The 18,142-nt window shown below is 47.1% G+C and overlaps 2 protein-coding genes and 1 long non-coding RNA gene across 4 annotated transcripts in view; 1 reads left to right on the forward strand and 2 right to left on the reverse strand.

Annotated features, from left to right (window-relative positions):
• The window catches only part of LOC122553163 (NHS-like protein 1), a 273,324-nt gene extending 266,070 nt beyond the window's left edge, over nt 1-7,254 (forward strand). The window contains exon 10 of the mRNA XM_043696750.1: nt 3,707-7,254. Coding sequence (XP_043552685.1) covers nt 3,707-4,502 — 796 coding nt within the window. The 3' untranslated portion in view covers nt 4,503-7,254. The remainder of the gene's footprint in view (nt 1-3,706) is intronic.
• A 6,635-nt stretch (nt 7,255-13,889) lies between these two features.
• On the reverse strand, nt 13,890-14,381 carry LOC122553201. The gene is made up of 2 exons (XR_006312627.1): nt 14,166-14,381; nt 13,890-14,093 (listed from the first exon to the last, which is right to left on the reverse strand). It is a non-coding gene; the product is annotated as an uncharacterized LOC122553201 (long non-coding RNA).
• Nucleotides 14,382-14,455: 74 nt separating this feature from the next.
• Nucleotides 14,456-18,142, reverse strand: part of arfgef3 (ARFGEF family member 3) — a 152,313-nt gene continuing 148,626 nt past the window's right edge. For both annotated transcript variants that reach the window (XM_043695352.1, XM_043695353.1), the window contains one exon: nt 14,456-15,541. In XM_043695352.1, coding sequence (XP_043551287.1) covers nt 15,350-15,541 — 192 coding nt within the window. In that variant the 3' untranslated portion in view covers nt 14,456-15,349. The remainder of the gene's footprint in view (nt 15,542-18,142) is intronic.

The following is an 18,142-nucleotide window of genomic DNA, read 5'->3' on the forward strand; positions in this document are numbered from 1 at the left end:
GCCTTCCTCATCGTCTGCTCTCTTCTGCTCTCTTCTGGCATGATTTGTGTAATAACATCGCTGAAGGTCTTGTCCAGAAAGATCTCGTTCTCTCGGATGAGCCTAAGGTCTTCGGGTTCTTTCGTCAGCGCTGCAATATGCTCGGTCAATTGCTGAATGTGCACACATTTTCCACACTTATACGAGCCAGACACACTAGAGTCGTTGACCTCCCACAACAAGCACGTAGCGCACTGAACCAGCTGGGCAGTCATGTCTTCACCCTCTTCAACTGTGGTGTAATCACTTCACTCAACCTCCTTGTCAAAGATTCCTGAGCTGAAGCCTCACTCTTCGATCTAAACTTCCTTAGACCCTCTTTTTGTGGCACAATACTTTAGGAGGGCATCCTTTAGGAAGGATGTAGAAGCTTTGGAAAGGGTTCAGAGGAGATTTACTAGGATGATGCCTGGTATGAAAGATCTGAAGAGGAAAGGCTGAGGGAACTGAGTCTGTTTTCATTGGAGAGAAGAAGGTTGAGAGGTGACTTAATCGAGATTTATAAGATAATCAGAGGGTTAGATAAGGTGGACAGTGAGAGCCTTTTTCCTCAAATGGTGAAGGCTAACACAAAGGGACATAGCTTCAAATTGAGGAGTGATAGATTTAGGACAGATGTCAGGGGTAGGTTCTTCACTCAGAGAGTAGTAGGGGCGTGGAACGGCCTGCCTGCAACAGTAATAGACTCACTGACATTAAGGGCATTTAAATGGGCATTGGACATACATATGGATAATAATGGAACAGTGTAGGTTAGGTGGGCATCAGGTTATTTTCACAGATCGGTGCAACATCGAGGGCCGAAGAGCCTGTACTGTGCTGTAATGTTCTATGTATCTATGATATGAACACTAATACTTTCATATGTTAATCATTTACACGTACATATGCATAATTACACGCCTGAATATTGCTAGGAAAGAAAATTACATGGTGCCAGTTTTTTTTGTCTTGCTTTCATCAGGACAGCATGGCAAGAATACCAAATCTCAAAGGGAATAACAATTTGTACTGCTTTCTGAAGTGGCTTGGCAAGTGGACTCTGATTGCTGGTACTGTTACAATTCAGCACCCTCTTCTTATGCAATATAAATTGTTGTTCCTTTTGTGATTTGGTGTTCTTGCGTGCTGTCCTGATGAAAGCAAGGCAAGAAGCTTTGTCAGCAATATTCAAATTCTGTGCTGCACAGAATATGTACCTCCCTCTCCTTCGATATCTCCATTGACTCTCTTTGTCTAGTCTATCGCTTGTTCCCTGATATTTTTTACTACGAGAGGGCATAGGTTTAAGGTGAGAGGGGAAAGATTTGAAAGGGACCTGAGGGGCAACAACTTCAAGAACAGCTTCGTCCCCTCTATTATTAGACTGATGAACGGACCTCTCATATATTAGTTTTGATCTCTCTCTGCACGTTCTCTGTCGCTGTATCACTGTACTCTGCATTCTGTTCCGTTACCCTGATGTACTTGTGTAAGGTATGATTTGCCTGGTTAGCGCGCAAAACAATACTTGTCACTGTATTTCGGTTCATGTGACAATAATAAATCAAATTAAACCAATCATTTTCACACAGAGGGTGGTATGTGTACGGTATGAGCTGCCAGTGGAAGCGTGGAGATGGATACAATTACAACATTTAAAAGACATTTGGACAGGGACATGAATAGGAAAGGTCAGAGAGACTGAAAACAGAAACTGCTGGAGACCACATGGTTAGAAACAGAAAAGCTGCAGATGCTGGAATCCAAGGTAGACAAGCAGGAGGCTGGAAGAACACAGCAAGCCAGGCAGCATCAGGAGGTGGAGAAGTCAGCGTTTCTGGTGTAACCCTTCTTCAGGACTGGGGGTGGGTGTAAGGGGAGCTGCAGATAAAGGGGGTGGGAGGAGGCAGGGTGCTGATAGGTAAAGACAGGTAGAGGGTACAGCCTAGTTGGTCAATGGGAGGGATGAATCTAGTTGGTGGTTGGAAGGAAGGGTTGGTGAGAGGAATGGAAGGGAGGGGAAAAGGCTGAAAAGGAAGTCAGAGAAGGGAAGGGCGATTATTTGAAGTTGAAGAACTCAATGTTGTGTCCTCCGGGCTGTAGGCTGCCCAGGCGGAAGATGAGGTGTTGTTCCTCCAATTTGCGTTTTAGTTTGTTGTGTCAATGGAGGAAACCGAGGATGGTCATTTCGGAAAGGGAATGGTTAGGGAAATTAAAATGGGGGGTGACTGGGAGGTCCGGTCAGCCCCTGCGGGCCCAGCTGCGATGTTCGGTGAACCGTTCCTTAAGTTTACATTCGGTCTCCCCGATGTAGAGAAGACCACATCGGGAGGACCTGATGCAGTAAACCAGGTTGAAGGAGAGGCAGGTGAACCTCTGTCTCACCTGGAAGGACTGTTTGGGGCCCAGGATGGTGGTGTACTGGCAGGTTTTTCATCTTTTTCGGTTGCATGGGGAAGGTACCTGGGGGTTTGGGGCGGGTTGGTGGGGAGCGTGACGCACACCAAGGACTGTTAGAGGCAATGGTCCTTGCGGAAGGCAGAGAGGGATGGGGAAGGGAAGGTGTACTTGGTGATGGGGGTCAGGTTGGAGTTGGCTGAAGTGTTTCAGGATGATGCGTTGAATGTGGAGGCTGGTGGGGTGGTAGGTGAACTCAAGGTGGACCTGTCTTTATTGCGTTTAGGCAGAAGGGTTAGAGCAATGGAACAGAGAGGAGTACTGTGTAGGGCTGTCTGTATGACGGAAGGGGGTAAAGCACTTTGTTCAAAATAGATGGACATCTGGGATGCTTGGGAGTGGAATGTTTCCTCATCCGAGCAGATGTGGCAGAGGCGGAGGAATCGGGAGAACGGGATGGAATTCTTGCAAGATACTGGGTGGGAGGAGGTGTAGTCCAGGCAGTTGAGTCTGTGGGTTTATAGTAAATGTCTGTCTGGAGACTGTTGCTGAAACTGAAAATGGAGAGGTCAAGAAAGGGGAGGGAGGTGCCGAAGATGGAGCAAGTGAATTTGAGGACGGGGTGGAAGTTGTGGGCGAAGTCGATGAACTGCTCCAGTTCAGCCTGGGTGCAGGACGCTGCGCCGACGCAGTCATCGATGTAACAACGGAAGAGTTGGGACGTAGTGCCTGTACGGGTACTGAAGAGGGACTGTTTGACATAGCTGACAAAGAGACAGGCACAGCTGGGGCCCAAGGCCACCCCCTGGACATGGAGGAAATGGGAAGAGTTAAAGGAAAAGTTACTAAGGGTGAGGACTAGTTTGGTGAGGCAGAGGGGGTCTGGATGGGTGTGTTGGAGAGGAGATTACAGCAAGTCAGGCAGTATCCAGGGAGAGAGAGCAAGCTAATGTTCTGAGTCTAGGTGACCCTTCATCAGAACTCTGCTGAAGTGTAATCTATACTTGAAACGTTAGCTTGCTCTCTCTGTCTCCATGGATACTGCCTGACCCGCTGTGATCTCCAGCATTTTTTGCTGTCAGTACAGATTCCAGCATCTGCAGTGGTACAAGGATTTAGAGGGATATGGGCCAAATGCAGGCAAATGGGAATTAGTTTGTAATTATGGTCAGCGTGGTCAAGTTGGGCTGAAGGATCAGTATCCCTGCTGTTTGACTGTACCATTCTGTCTTTTCATCCTCAGTAATGTTGAAAACGAAGTTTTAAAGATTGCCTTTGCCGTCTTTAGGTCCAAGCGGAGAGTGCTGGGCAGGAAGGATTCTGAGGATGAGCTCAGTAAGAGTGTGCCACACTCACCCCCGGTCACCCCTACGGGCACGGCCTCCAGTCCGGGCACCATCAAGCAGGTTGGCTCCATCCAGAGGAACCTGCGCAGGTCCAGCACCAGCAGTGACAGCTTCAAGGCCTTGCTCCTGAAGAAGGGGAGCAGGGTGGAGACCGGATCCCGCATGTCGGCGGCTGAGATGTTGAGGAGCACCGACCCGAGGCACCGACCGCCCGAGTCACCGGCAACAACGGACACAGCCCGCATGAACGGCTGGGGCCCGGCTGAGTCCCGCTCGCCGGGCCACCGGGCCAGGAACCCCCGCGAGGAGTGGGCCTCACACGAGGGGCCGGTACCCAAGGGGTCAGGGCACGCGGGAGTCCGTCATGGGCGTTCGCGCACACCCCCCTCGGCCCCCAGCAGCCGGTACGGCGCGCGGCACCTCCACCTGCACCGGCTCCACAGCAGCCCCATGACTGTCATCCGTGAAGGGGAGGTCGAGAGCCCGGAGGTCACCGAGGGTCATCGCCCTGGCGACGAGGGCCGCAGGCACAGCGAGGGAGACCTCCTCAGCACCAACGGCCTGGCGGATGCCCAGTGCAGCCAGGAGTCCAGAGACGACCACATCTCCAGCCACACGCGGCAGGGGGGCCCTGCCTCACAGAACCTTCTAGACTCGCTAAAGCGCAGGGCAGCAGACACTCTCCCTGCCCAAAGCGTTTTGGCAGAAGAAGGTGCAAACCAGGACTGGGACTCGTGAAAGACCGAGCAATAACGGAAAGAGACTGTTTTTATTCCTGTGTTTTAATTTTTGTTTTAACGTCAAGTTAATTGCAAACGGCCCCAGCCGGTTAAGGAGAAACCTAAACGCTGAAGACTCTGGTCTCGCCTGGTCCTTCAGGCTGAGCTTTCCAAACCTGGGAGACTCACCCATGCACCAAAACAGAGAGAGAGACCTGCATTTAAATAGCACCTTTCACAACCTCGGGCAACCCATGGCGCTTTGAAGTCTGCGATGCACTTTTCCAAGGTCTTGTAAAAGCAAGGGGCAAAGAGCTCCTTTGCATTGGTGTGGGATGTGTCACAGGGGAGGGGGGGGGGGGGCAAAGCTCGCTACGCAGCAAGAGGCTTTTTGTGACAGAGGTGGGCAGGAGTGGGCAATAGGCTGTGGGGTGAAGCTGGGAGAAAGATAACTTTGGGTTTGCGAGTTGACAGATGAGAGAGACAGAACAAAAAGGAAAAAGAGGCAAAGGACGATAAGGAAAGAATGAGGGGGAGAACAATGAGACCAAGAGGTTTTTGAAAGATTTCTTTTCTGCCAGACATTCACATCAGTCTCGTTGACTTATCTGAGTGGAACTGAGGGCGAGAGAGATGCATGGTTACTGCCCCAGGTGGATGAAGGAAGGTATGACCTGACTATGACTATAATCAAGGGCAGTCTGAAATCTCAAACTCTTAACATGGGACAATGTGAAGGAGGTTTGGAGTGTTCAGCTGACCACTAGCCTCCACCCTGAGTGGAAGGAGGAGAGGTAGTAAGTATTGGAACTTGGAGGGTTGGAACTGGAGGATGTGTGTACTTGGCGAATTATCAGACTGTAATACATTGAAGCAGCCGCATGAGAGGGCTGGTCTTTTCTGTGGTTGATAACTGAGCTCAGTAAGTGTTGTATTGTTAATGAACAGGCATGTCAGTCGGCAGGTCTCGGTGGTGTTCACACCGGGTCGCATCGGTGTTCCGTTAGCTCAGCCTGCAACAGTCGGAGTTGGTTCGAGCTACCAAGAGGATGGTGGTGAGGCAGGAACAGGTTCCTGAGGAGCAGTGGGTCGAGGAGATGCTCAGCTGCTGTTGCCACCTATGATGGGGATTTTGGCTGGGAAGCATGGTGGGGCGGGGGGGGGTGCTACAGTCCATGCTGTGCCAAGCTGAATGCCCCTGTTGCCAAGGTGAGATGGCTGGCCACCTCCTGGGAAGGGAGGGGACAGCTGGGAAATGGGGGGAAGGGGAATTCCTGACGTTCATGAATCCATGCCAGTAGTCTCTTTTATGTCCCTCTTACTCCCATTGCCACTGGATCAGTCAAAATAGATCAGCAAGCTTTGTGACTGACTGAATAAAGCCGTTCAACCTTTTGACTTGATATTAACCCAATTGTAGCCCAGTCCTGACTTCAGCAGACCGGTCAGTGGGGGCGGGGGGGGGCAGCCAAAGTCAGTGGTTCAGGTGTCAGTAGTATCGCTACTTCTTTGACACCGGCCTTGACCCCCTTTTAGGGGCTCCCAGTCTGAACTCCCCACCTCAGTTGTTGCAGGTGGCTGGGCAGGGGTCAACATCAATGCTGGGTGTTCACTCATCTGTATATTTTCTGGGTGAATCTCTGATTGGACTCTGCCTCAACGTGCAGAAGTTGGGTGAACTGAATCTGCCAAGCTGTTGTCACCAGGTTTGGTTCTGTACCAGATCCACGGTTAATACAGTGATAAGCAAGGCTGGCATAGATTCTGCCCAAGTCATAGCTCATTGGAACTGAAATCCTCGATAATTTAGTGAGAGCAATATCAAACAGGGATGGCTGCGATAAGATGGGGGTGTGATCTGGGTGGTCACGCCAACAGCTGTAAGTGGAACAAAGAAGGCAAGTATCCTAACCTTGACACGGAAGGACAGAGCTGCAGGATAGACTTGTGATGCCACTCAAGTCGAACAGCTTGGGTACAGTGGAGAAGAGAGACCAGTGATGCTGGAATAATCACTCGTACACCGAGGAGGAGGAGAAAATGTGAGGGAGGTGTGGAAGAGAGTGAGAGAGACTTGGGAGACGGTTAATTGCTGATCAGGACAATATTACAGATATATACATGTGACTTGAATATTCTAAATCCTGTGACACTTGCTGATGTCGTTACCAAAGAGATGGAATCTTTCCTAAGGGGAAAAAAAATTGTTGCCTACAGTATTTTTTGGAAGAAACTTCAGAGAGCTTTTTTTTAAAAAAAACACAATATTTCCCTTGTTCTCACATCCTGCCACACAAATAAAGCCTTACATTTTAAACTAAAACAAAGCACATTCACTCATGTTTGATGGTGGCACCAAAGCCCAGAACCAGTCAAAGGGAAATGATGCTTGTTACTCACATTGTGATCTTTCAATACTTGTTTGTACATGTACAGAGATTGTCAAATGCCCTCTTCTTTTGGGAGGGGATTCTCTTTGTAAACACAACTTTTGGAAATGTGTACATTTTAGTCTTTCTTGTTTTTACATGGGATGTTTGTAGATTATTTATTTTAGTACAGAGAGCAGTGTGTGAAGCTTTCTTGTCTCCTTCCACTCTCTAATGTGCTCTGCTTTTACCAGGGCTGCAGGAAGGGGCATAGGCTCCTTTCTGTTCTAGTGGGATCTACTAGAAACACCGGGACTTTTCAGAATGCCTTTGTTTGTAGCTGGAAGGAGGGTAGCGATTGCTGTGTTTACACACTTCAAATAAAGCAACATTTTCAGCTCATCTTCAAAGCTCTCAAGTGTCTTGTGTACCTAGAAGAGATTACATGGGATTCTACCTCGAAACATTTTAATACCATTTTAGTACATTCCAAAATTCAGTGGTATTCTTCACGGTAAATGTTCATTGCACTAAAAGATATCAATTTATGTTGCATCTTTCACAGTTTCAAGGTGTCTCAGTGCATTTCAGACATCCAAAAACTTCTGAAGTGTTGTCATATAGGAATTGCAACAGTTAATTATGGATAGCATGGTGGCTCAGTGGTTAGCACTGCTGTCTCACGGTGACAGGAACCCAGGTTTGATTCATTCTCCCCCTGTCTGCATAGGTTTCCTCTGGGTGCTCCAGTTTCCTCCCACAGTCCAAAGATGTGCAGGTTAGGTGGATTGCCCATAGTGTCCAGGGACTTGTAGGCTAGGTGAAGTATCCATGGGAAATGCATGGTTACAGGGATACGGGGGGGATTTTTTCTGTGTTTCATCATCAATGACACAATCAATCATAGATTCTTAATCGGTAAGGGAATCAAGGGTTATGGACAAAAGGCAGGAAAGTGGATGTGAGGATTGTTGGATCAGTCATAATCCTATTGTATGGCAGAGCAGGCTCGAATGGCATTCCACTGTTCCTGTTTCTCATGGGCTTATGGTTATGGACACGGATGAGATTGAATCCTTCAACCCATTCCAAAATGGTGGTGGAGTAGGGCTTCTGAGCCCAGGAATAGTCTGTGGATATGTGTGACAATAAATAATTATTGTGAATCTTGTTCCAAAGCAGTGAATACTGTTTGTATAGTGTTGCCAATCTCTGGTTCCATCTTACAGACAAATAAACCAAAACATAAAGGCAGAAAAAAGAAGAAATAAAGACACTTGACAGGCCTTAATGTTAAGTGCTCTGTCATGGGCCTGGTGACCAGGCACGAGTTACCACCACTGGAACAAATGTCACTCTTTGGCGATATCTCACCTCCACTGATGTCTTCACCACTATGAGACCTTGTTAGACCTCACCAATGCAGACGCCACCAATGCTGGTGGGTACTGCACCAGCCCAAACTCTAATCTACCGCTGCCATGAGTCCGCTTCAGGCCCACTGTGCTGATGCAGCCACTGCTGCCGGGTCTCATACTGCTGGGCCTACTCGGGTTTGCACTGCTGGGCCTGCTCGAATCCGTGCTGCTGGGCCTACTCCCATCATGCAGTCATTGAGTTATAGAGATATACAGCACAGAAACAGACCCTTCAGTCGAGCTTGTCCATGCCAACCAGATTAATGGGACTAAATTAATCTGGTCCCATTTGCCAGCATTTAGCCCATATCCCTCTAAACTCTTCCTATTCATGTACCCATCCAGATGTTGTCATTGTACCAGCTTCCACCACTTTCTCTGGCAGCTCATTCAGAGAGACAGCATAGAAGGAAGCCGTTCTGCCCGTCAGATCTTTGGTGCAACCACTCCCCTGGAATGATAGCAGTAAGTCTGATTCTGTTTAGACTGTTACTTAAGTCTTTCCTGGGATTGCACAACTAATCTGTGTTAACCAACTTCCAATTGTTAACAAGGTGTAGATTACTGAAGTCTTATCCCAGTACAACACTAAGCAAGGGCCGGTTGCATGATGAGTCTCAAGTGGGTGATCAAATCTACAATCTTCAATCCTGAAGATGTCAGGGCTATCCACTCTAAGCCAGAGCTAACACACAGATCAAATTGACAGAGAAAACAGAGACAGCAAAGTGCAGTTTATGATGTTGACTGGCAATGTTTATTCTACAATACAAGCGTTATAAATACAGATCATCCCACAACTGCTTATTAAAGTGACATTCTGAACAAACAGTATCGACAACGCAAAAATATACACAAACCGGATTTGTCTCAAAATAAATTAAGCGATAATGGCAATTGACATCCTGACCAGGCAAACATGAACTTAAATATCTGATTTCTTAAAAACACAAGTACAATATAAATAAAAGGTGAATAAAAGGGGAGTAATTTTGCAGCGACTACAAATAGCACATGGGAATGGGCACATTTAACAAGGTCATTTACAGTTACATGGTCAAAGGTTAACATCAGATCCAGTTTGAAATACTGTGGTGGTGAGCTGCACAAATGGACAGTTCACTGGAATTTCAGGTTAAGAGTAAAGCTCCAAATGATATTCAATCAAACTGCAATCGCCCCTCCCCATCCTGAACACACTCCCTCTCCCCCCATGTCAGGTAATAATTTGTCATCCTCCGGTTGTGTCTGCTGGACAGCTGGTAAGACTAGACAAGTCCCCTAACTGTCAGCTCAGGTAAACAACATAGCAAAGGTGAAAGATTGCATTTGCATATCGCCTTTCCTGGCCTAAGGACTTCACAAAGCACTTCCCAGCCAATGAAGTCCTTCAGTTATAAGATAGGAAAAGTGCCAGGCAATTTAGGCACAGCAAGATCCCACATGGCAACAATATTAAGTGTTTTCCAAGTGTATGTGTGTGGTAGAAAAGTTGGTTGCAGGACAAATATTGCCAGGTTACCAGGGGAGGTCTTTGCTGCTCTGAAATAGATGCTCCAGAATTATTTACATCCTCCTGTCCTGGGCCTCGGTTTAATCCCTCAACTGAAAAACTAGGATTAATGCAGTACTCCCGCAGCACCGCCATGGATCAGATGCTCCAAGCTCAGGAAGGGGTGTGCTGCTGAAGATATATCTGCCAGATTGACTCCAGGCCAGCCAGAGGAGTGGCCAATAGGCAGATAGGTCTTTTGAGTCCTTACCATTAGGAATGTGTGCCTTGCTGATTGGCAACATGTCTCAGGGTTGACAGGCAACATACAATCCCTGGTGTGATGATGCTCCTTTAACAAGGTTGTGTTGTCCTTGATTTTTTTTTCAAAATTGTTTTACCAGACCCAGGTTCTGAAATGTCAGGCTTGATCTCCTTAAAGAAGCTTTTAAGTTTTTTTTAAAAAAGTGGAGTGGCCAGTTCTCCCAGCTCAGCTTTTTTCTGGTTGGGTTTGGTTTGGTTTGGGTTTTAGCAGTCTGGCTGTTCAGAGAAGGCGATCAGTCAGTTTTTTTTTAGGCTGCTCATCAAAGAAACAGCTACATGGAAGAAGGTGTTCCATACTGAATCCCTCTGCCATCTCTCTCTCCTGTAAGACCTGTATTTGATTTTTCCTTTTTTGCCAAGGAGTGTTTACAGGGATCTTTGCAAGTGTTTGGAACAGCATCAAAGTTGGGATAATCCGTTGAATTTTTGAATAGGTTGTTAATCTATATTCTGCTCTCTTCTGCTTGTATTTCATTCGGTAATCTTGCAAATAAATTCTGCTTTGTTTAAAACTAAGTGGTTGGGCCGGCTGCATCTCCCCTGGAATATCCACTCTACACCTGCTTAAAGCAATTAGCAAAGTTAGTCATAGAGATGTACAGCACAGAAACAGATACTTCGGTCCGGGTGCAGAGAACTTTCTTGAAATGTTTTAAGCTGGTGTAGAGTGGATATTCCTGGAGTGATGTAACTGGCCCAGTCACTTAGCTTTAAACAAAACAGAATTTATTTGGCTGCCAAGTTGCTGGGGCACGAAGCAGGAGGAGGTACAGAAAATAGAAACCTGAATCCAAGTACGAAATTTTGAGGGAGGCAGGGAGCCTCTACAGAGCATATCCAATGGAGAGTTCCATTCCCGGGGGCGATACAGATTGAAGCTGATTGGCCGAAGGATTAGAGGGCATGTGAGGAAAAGACTTTTCACCCAGAGGGGATGTGGGCATCACAAATCATCTGGTGTTCAAAGGGAAACTCCCCAACTCAATTAAAAGGAATCAGGATCTGCATCCTAAAACAGTGTAACCCGCAAGGCTGCGGACCAGGAAGGTGGGATCAGAGCGGGCAGCTAGCTCTTTGATATAACCATGCACTCATGTTGGGCTGAACGGTCTTCTTCTTTGCCATAACTTTTCTATGGTTCTTAAACCAAAGGATGGGGCTCTTTTTGCATAGACACCATAAGACACAGGCACTGACAAATTGGCCGGTAATAAACTGTGTGGTCACCATCTCCACTGGGTGAGGAGTAGAGAGTGGGATAGGTAAAAAGATTGGGATGAGTTACCACAGGAACAGGACAGCAATAGTTAGCCTCTCAGGCCTGTTCTGCTAGCCTGTTGCATTATGGCCGTTGTATCATTTCTCTGACTTATGTTGACTTCAGCTTTATGTTGATTGAGTAAACGAGACTTGAAAACAACGACAAACCCACTGAAGGGTTGGAGATCCGTGAGAATGCTATCCCATTAACAGGAAGGCCTTGGGGGGTGGGGCAGGAAGAGAAAAGAGGCTTTGGACAGCATATAATGTGGGTGAGACATTAATATTCCAGTTTTCCGGAATTTGTAAACAACATTTGCTGGACATACTCAGATCCAGGAGTGCTCTAACCTGCTGAATATTTCCAGCATTTTCTGTCTGTCAATACAGCCCTAAACCCCCTGGAGAAAGTGGTAGAGAACAATCTGAACTGCTGCACTCCATGGGGTGTTGGAACATGCATAGTGTCTGCTCACAGTTAGGGAGGGAGTTGCAGGATTTCCACCCAGCGATACTGAAGGAATGGAGATATATATCCAAGTTGAGAGTGTGGTGCTAGAAAAGCACAGAAGGTCAGGCAACATCTGTGGAGCAGGCAAATCGACATTTTGGACATAAGGCCTTCATCAGGATTCCTGATGAAGGGCTTATGCTCGAAACGTCGATTCTCCTGCTCTTTGGATGCTGCCTGACCTGCTGTGCCTTCCCAGCACCACACTCTCGACTCGGATTTCCAGCATCTGCAGTCCTCACTTTTTCCCTCCTGATATATGTCCAAGTCAGGATGGTGAGTGGCTTGGAGGGGAACTTGGCAGAAGGTGCTTGCTCCCATGTATTTGCTGCCCTTGTCCTTCAAGATGCGGTAAGTGTTTGCGGGTTAGGAAGGCACTGTCTAAGGATCTTTAGTGAACTTCTGCAATGCATCTTGTAGGTGGTACACACAGCTGCCACTGAGCATCGATGGTGAAAGGAGTGGATATTTAAAGGTGATGGATTGGGATCACGTGGGTTACTTGATCAAGATGGATAGCCAATGAAGATGACGAAAACTGGAGAGAGTTAGAGCATCCATTTTAAAGGTTAGGGAATAGAACTCCTGGGATTTCCATGCACAGTTCCTTTGCCCCTCTCCATTTCTCATTTATATAATTTCTTCACTTTGTTTCTATTTAATATACCTTCATCTATACATTCTACTTTTAAAAAATAATGATTCCTTTCTTTCCTGCCCTCTATTCAGTGTCGCCCAACTTGGAGGTGGGAGCTACATTGTGCACTTTTCGGTTCAGATTGTATGCCATGGGTATATGGGACAGAGAGCTCATGGCGCTGGACACTGTCAGTTCAATGTCACACCAGAATCTGATGAGGTTGCATCAGCCACAGGATCAGTGGTTCAGCCGACTCTGACAACAACTGGCATTGCAATAGTGCCGTTAATGTAGACTGTTCCATGGTGACTGACAAAAGAGTGACCGACACACTGAGTCAAGATATGGAGGTGCCGGTGTTGGACTGGGATGGACAAATTCAGAACTCACACGACACCAAGTTATAATCCAACAGGTTTATTTAAAATCACACACCTGATGAAGGAGCAGCGCTCCGAAAGCTTGTGATTTTTAAATGAACCTGTTGGACTAGAGCTTGGTGTCATGTGACTTCGGGCACTGAGTCAAGGAGGAGACACCAGGATAAGTATCCACATTATCACTGGGGCACTTCCAATCTATCTGTACTCATATGATATCTGCATCCTGGCACAAGCTTTAGGACTTAGGGCTACAACTTAGTCTGCTCATTACTGATTAGACCAGAAATAATGGGGTTAGTTTGGAGGACAACTCATTAAAACCAGCAAAGGCACTTTGGGCTGAATGGCCTCAACATTCCCCATTTGAATTGAGCAGATGTAAGTGAAATACTTCTTCCAAATTCTGCATTCAGAGTTCCTGTGGATAAAAGGTTCATTTCCAGCTTCAGAAATTAATCGCTCAAAGTTCTGAAACAAGAAACAGCTAACTTCATGAGGCCTGATGGGAACAGCAGTTAGCGTGGAATTCAACGCAACAATTCCATTGATATAGCAACTTTAAAATGGAGGAAGTGTCCCTGGATGCTATGTAATGCAAATTCTGCATCAACGTAACTGTTCAACTGCAGCCTAGGCTCTTTAATAACATCCAATTAACAAATGTTATCTTCACTGTGGTAACGCTTAAAAATGTGTTGCTGGAAAAGCGCAGCAGGTCAGGCAGCATCAAAGGAGCAGGAGAATCGACGTTTCGAGCATGAGCCTTTCTTCAGGAATGAGGAATGAGGACACTCTCCTCATTCCTGAAGAAGGACTCATGCCCGAAACATCGAATCTCCTGCTCCTTGGATGCTGCCTGACCTGCTGCGCTTTTCCAGCAACACCTTTTTAAGCTCTGATCTGCAGTCCTCACTTTTTCCTTCACTGTGGTAACATCTGCCATAAGTTCACACTGTTTACTAAAAACGCTTCCAAAGCAGCAGCATCTATTAAGAGACAGTCACAAAAATGCAAATCAAAAAAGTGTAATTTCAAAGTGAGTCAGGGAGCAGAACAAGCTGGAAGTCAGGAGCACAGTGCGTGTGTGTTGCCATAGTCTTATCAGACCAGAAGGCTGCATTCTTCTTTGAGAGAGAGAGAGAGACGACTAGTGGTGGTTTAACCTGAGGACCACCAATAGCTCAGGCGAGGGGAGGAGTTCAGAAGGAGAATCCTTCCTGGTCACTTCAGCTGGTGGCAGGAACTGAACCCACGCAGTTGGCGTCACACTACTTTGCAAACCAACCTTCCTGCCAAACGAGCTAAACCAGCACCACCCCCCCCCCCCCCCCATGGGAATGCAGTGACGTTCAGATAGATTTCAAGAAAAGGTTTCACAGGAAGAGTGACTAACTCTTGGAGCGGTCTTTCTAAGTCTAAAGGAAAAGGGATGAAAATGTGTTGCTGGAAAAGCGCAGCAGGTCAGGCAGCATCCAAGGAACAGGAGAATCGACAGTTCGGGCATAAGCCCTTCTTCAGGAAGCCCGAAACGTCGATTCTCCTGTTCCTTGGATGCTGCCTGACCTGCTGCGCTTTTCCAGCAACCCATTTTCAGCTCCGATCTCCAGCATCTGCAGTCCTCACTTTCTCCTTAAAGGAAAAGGGAACTTTGTTAATGAAACATGAGACTGAGACGTAGTGCAGGAGGGGGCACTGACCAATATCTGCCCATCCGCCCACCCTCTCAACATTTGACCTTTCACCCAAGGTGTTTAGGTGGGTGAACGGAGGTGGATCCAAATGGTTGCCCTTGTTGATCTACCCATTCTGCAGTCCAGCCCAGTCAGTGCCAGGTTGGTGATGATGCTTCTTTTAGCAGGAACGATACCCCCTTCCTCACAGATAAAACTACAGGGTCACAGTACCACACAGTTCAAAGCCCTAGACCCCACTGCCCTTGACCCTGGCCAATTTCCAGCTTTGCTCTGTCCCTGGCCCCAGATTTATGTTCGGATCTGCTTATGATCACACTGGTGTCTCCCAGCAGAGTCCGGCCTTTAACTAGCCTGGAGCTCCCTCGCAGTTGGGCCTCACTCGTGTTGGACTGCAGTGACCCTCCACCTTCCATAAAACCATAAGACACAGGAGGAGAGGCGGGCCATTCAGCCATTGAGTCTGCTCCATCCTTCAAAGCTCGGACTCTTCAAATCCTTCCAGCTCCAACGCAAGGCCTTCCTGGATCCCAAGAGGCTATCTCAGAGAGAGGGAGCAGGAGAGAGCACAACCCCCACTGACAGGTTGGGGTTCAAGGAGCAAGCCCATTGGCCACAGATGTATCCCAGAAACATTTGGATCTTGGAGGGTAACATAAGAAAAATATTTTCTCAGTCAGGGTTGGAAAAGTAGGTCATTTTCTCACAGGCTAACCCTTGTGCTTCATAAATATAGATTTGTTTTCTCTTAGTGTTGATGCCTTTTTCTCTTTCATTTTTACATAATTATATCATAAACTCTTCCGACTCTTCCCAGCCATTCTCGAACAGCTTGCCGAACACGGACATCGGTGACGTGGCAGGTGAGTTGGCTGATACTTGGGTATACGGAGGGCTGCAGAGCGGTGAACGTCTGATCCGGCAATTGCTGAATTTGGTTGAGGACCGTGAGGATCATGTTGGTCCAGGCCTACCAGAGAAAAGCCATTTTAGTCAGACAGCCAACAACGCCGACCCACATTCACAGAGAGCCTCTAACCTCTCAAGGTGCTTCCTCGGGATACACAAACAGGAGTAGGCCATTCGGCCCTTCTGGGTATGCCCTGCCATTCTGTTAGGTCATGGCTGCTCTTCGCAGGAACACTGTCAAAATATCGACACTGAGCCACGTACTGGGGCCAGTGAGTCAAAGAGGTTTAAGGAGGGGAGAAAGAGAGAGACAGAGTGTGTAGGAAGCTGAGAGGGGACATTTCAGAGCTTAGGGGCGTCAAGCAGTTACAAGGCACAGCCACCTATGGGGGAAGCAGTGAAAATCAGGGATGTGCAGGAGACCAGAATTGGAGAAGTAAATTCTCATTGGTCAAGGCACTCTACTGTGGAGATGCCGGAGTTGGACTGGGGTGGACAAGGTCTCTATCTCTCTTTGAAGGTGAGGCAAACAGCTTGAGTCATAGAGTCATACAGCATGGGAACAGACCCTTCAGTCCAACCAGTCCACACCGAATATAATCCCAAACTAAATTAGTCCCACTTGCCTACTCCTGGCCCATATCCCTCCAATTGTAAAATAAAATTAATTCATGGGACGTGGGTGTTGCTGGCTGGGCTAGCGTTTATTGCCCGTTCCCAGTTGCCCTTGAGAAGGTGGGGGTGAGCTGCCTTTTTGAACCGCTGCAGTCCATGTGCTGTAGGTATTACCCACAATGCCCTTAGGGAGGGAACACCAGGATGTTGACCCAGCGACACCAAAGGAACACCAAATACTTCCAAGTCAGGATAGTGAGCAGTGTGGAGGGGAACCTGTCGTTGGTAGTGTTCCCATGTATCTGAAGCCCTTGTCCTTCTAGATGTTTTGCAGTGCATCTTGTAGATGGTACATCCTGCTGCTACAGTCATAACTTTCAAGGCTGTGGTCCAAGTACTGGAAAGTGGGACAAGTGTTGATTTGGCAGTACAGTGTTGGGCCAAAAGGGTTCCTCGGCACTGTATGATTCTATGATGCTGAGTGTTGGTGGTGGAGGAAATGGACACTTGTGGAGATGATGCCAAACAAGCAGGTGCTGCTGGTGCAAGATCAGTCGAATTCCAGGAGGTTTCTTTATTGTCCACCCCGATGCACCACAGATGGTGGTGGTTGCTGAGTGACTGGTCTTACAAAAGAAGGGCTTACTACGTCACTTCAGAAGGCATCAGGATACAAGCGTGTAACCTGGCAGCAGAGAGTGACTCACAGCATGTCAGGGTCCTGAGGGACAGAGAGGGGCCCATTGGGATTTTTACAGATCTATGGTCAAATTTCTGTTGGCAATCCAGTAACGACCAGAGTCCAGACTGAGATCTGTGCGTCAAGTGCAATAACTAGTGGTTGATCTTTACACCTCTCTGTGAACATCAGTCACCCTCAGCTTAGGCCTGTCTCACACAGAATCACCAGTGAGCATCACAGGGAATAGGAGCAGGAGTAGACCCTTTGGCCCTATCATTCTATCCCATCATTGCTAATTTTAGTCTTCAAACACCACCTCTTCACCATCTACCACCAACCAGAAATCTGTCTACCTCGACCTTATCCATGTTCGATTCCCAGGGTGACTGTCTGTTTGGAATTTGCATGTTCTCCCAGTGTCGGCATCGATTTCCTCCGGGTGCTCTGGTTTCCTCCCACATGTCGAAGATGTATAGGTTGGGTGGATTGGCCATGCTAAATTGTCCATATTGTCAGGGATGTGTTGGTTAGGTGGATTAGCCATGGGGATGGGGTTATGGGGATAGGGTAAAGAGTGGGTCTGGAATGGATGCTCTTCAGAAGTTCAGTGTGGGACTTTGATGGGCCGAATGGCCTGTTTCCACACTGTAGAGTTCTATGATTCTTAGACATACATACATATACATGGAGTATGCACAACCCTCTGGGGTATAGAATTCTAAACATTCACCACCCTTCAAGTGAAGTAATTCCTCCTCATCTCAATCCTAAATGATTCGCCCTTTAATAGAAATTGCTGGAAAAGCTCAGCGCCTGTGGAGAGAAATCGGAGTTCACATATCGGGTTGAATGACCCTTCCTCTGATCTGAAGTAAATTGGGTGAATAAGGTATATCAAAATCCAACGCAATTTTATCAGGCTCAAACCCCCTGCATAAAGTATCAGCTAACTTGCCACAATTTATATTAAATGAGACCATGAAAATAAGCAAAATATTATATTAAATGAGACCATGAAAATAAGCAAAATAAATATGTCTTACATGGCACTGTCTTATGAAATTTACGTGTGCACCCACTAGAGCTTAGAAGGATGAGAGGAGATCTAATTGAGGTATATAAGATGTTAAAGGGAATTGACAAAGTTAATGTAGAGAGAGTGTTTCCTCATGGGGACATCTAGAATGAATGGACATAGTTTTAGGATAAGGGGTAGCAGATTTAAAACAGACATTAGTAGGAATTACTTCTTTCAAAGGGTTATGAATCTGTGGAATTCACTATCCCAGAGGGTAGTGGACATTGGGGCATTGAATAAGTTTAAGATGAGATCAGATTACATTACCTACAGTGTGGAAACAGGCC

The sequence above is a fragment of the Chiloscyllium plagiosum genome, chromosome 9 (assembly GCF_004010195.1).
Source record: "Chiloscyllium plagiosum isolate BGI_BamShark_2017 chromosome 9, ASM401019v2, whole genome shotgun sequence".
NCBI classification, from domain to species: domain Eukaryota; kingdom Metazoa; phylum Chordata; class Chondrichthyes; order Orectolobiformes; family Hemiscylliidae; genus Chiloscyllium; species Chiloscyllium plagiosum.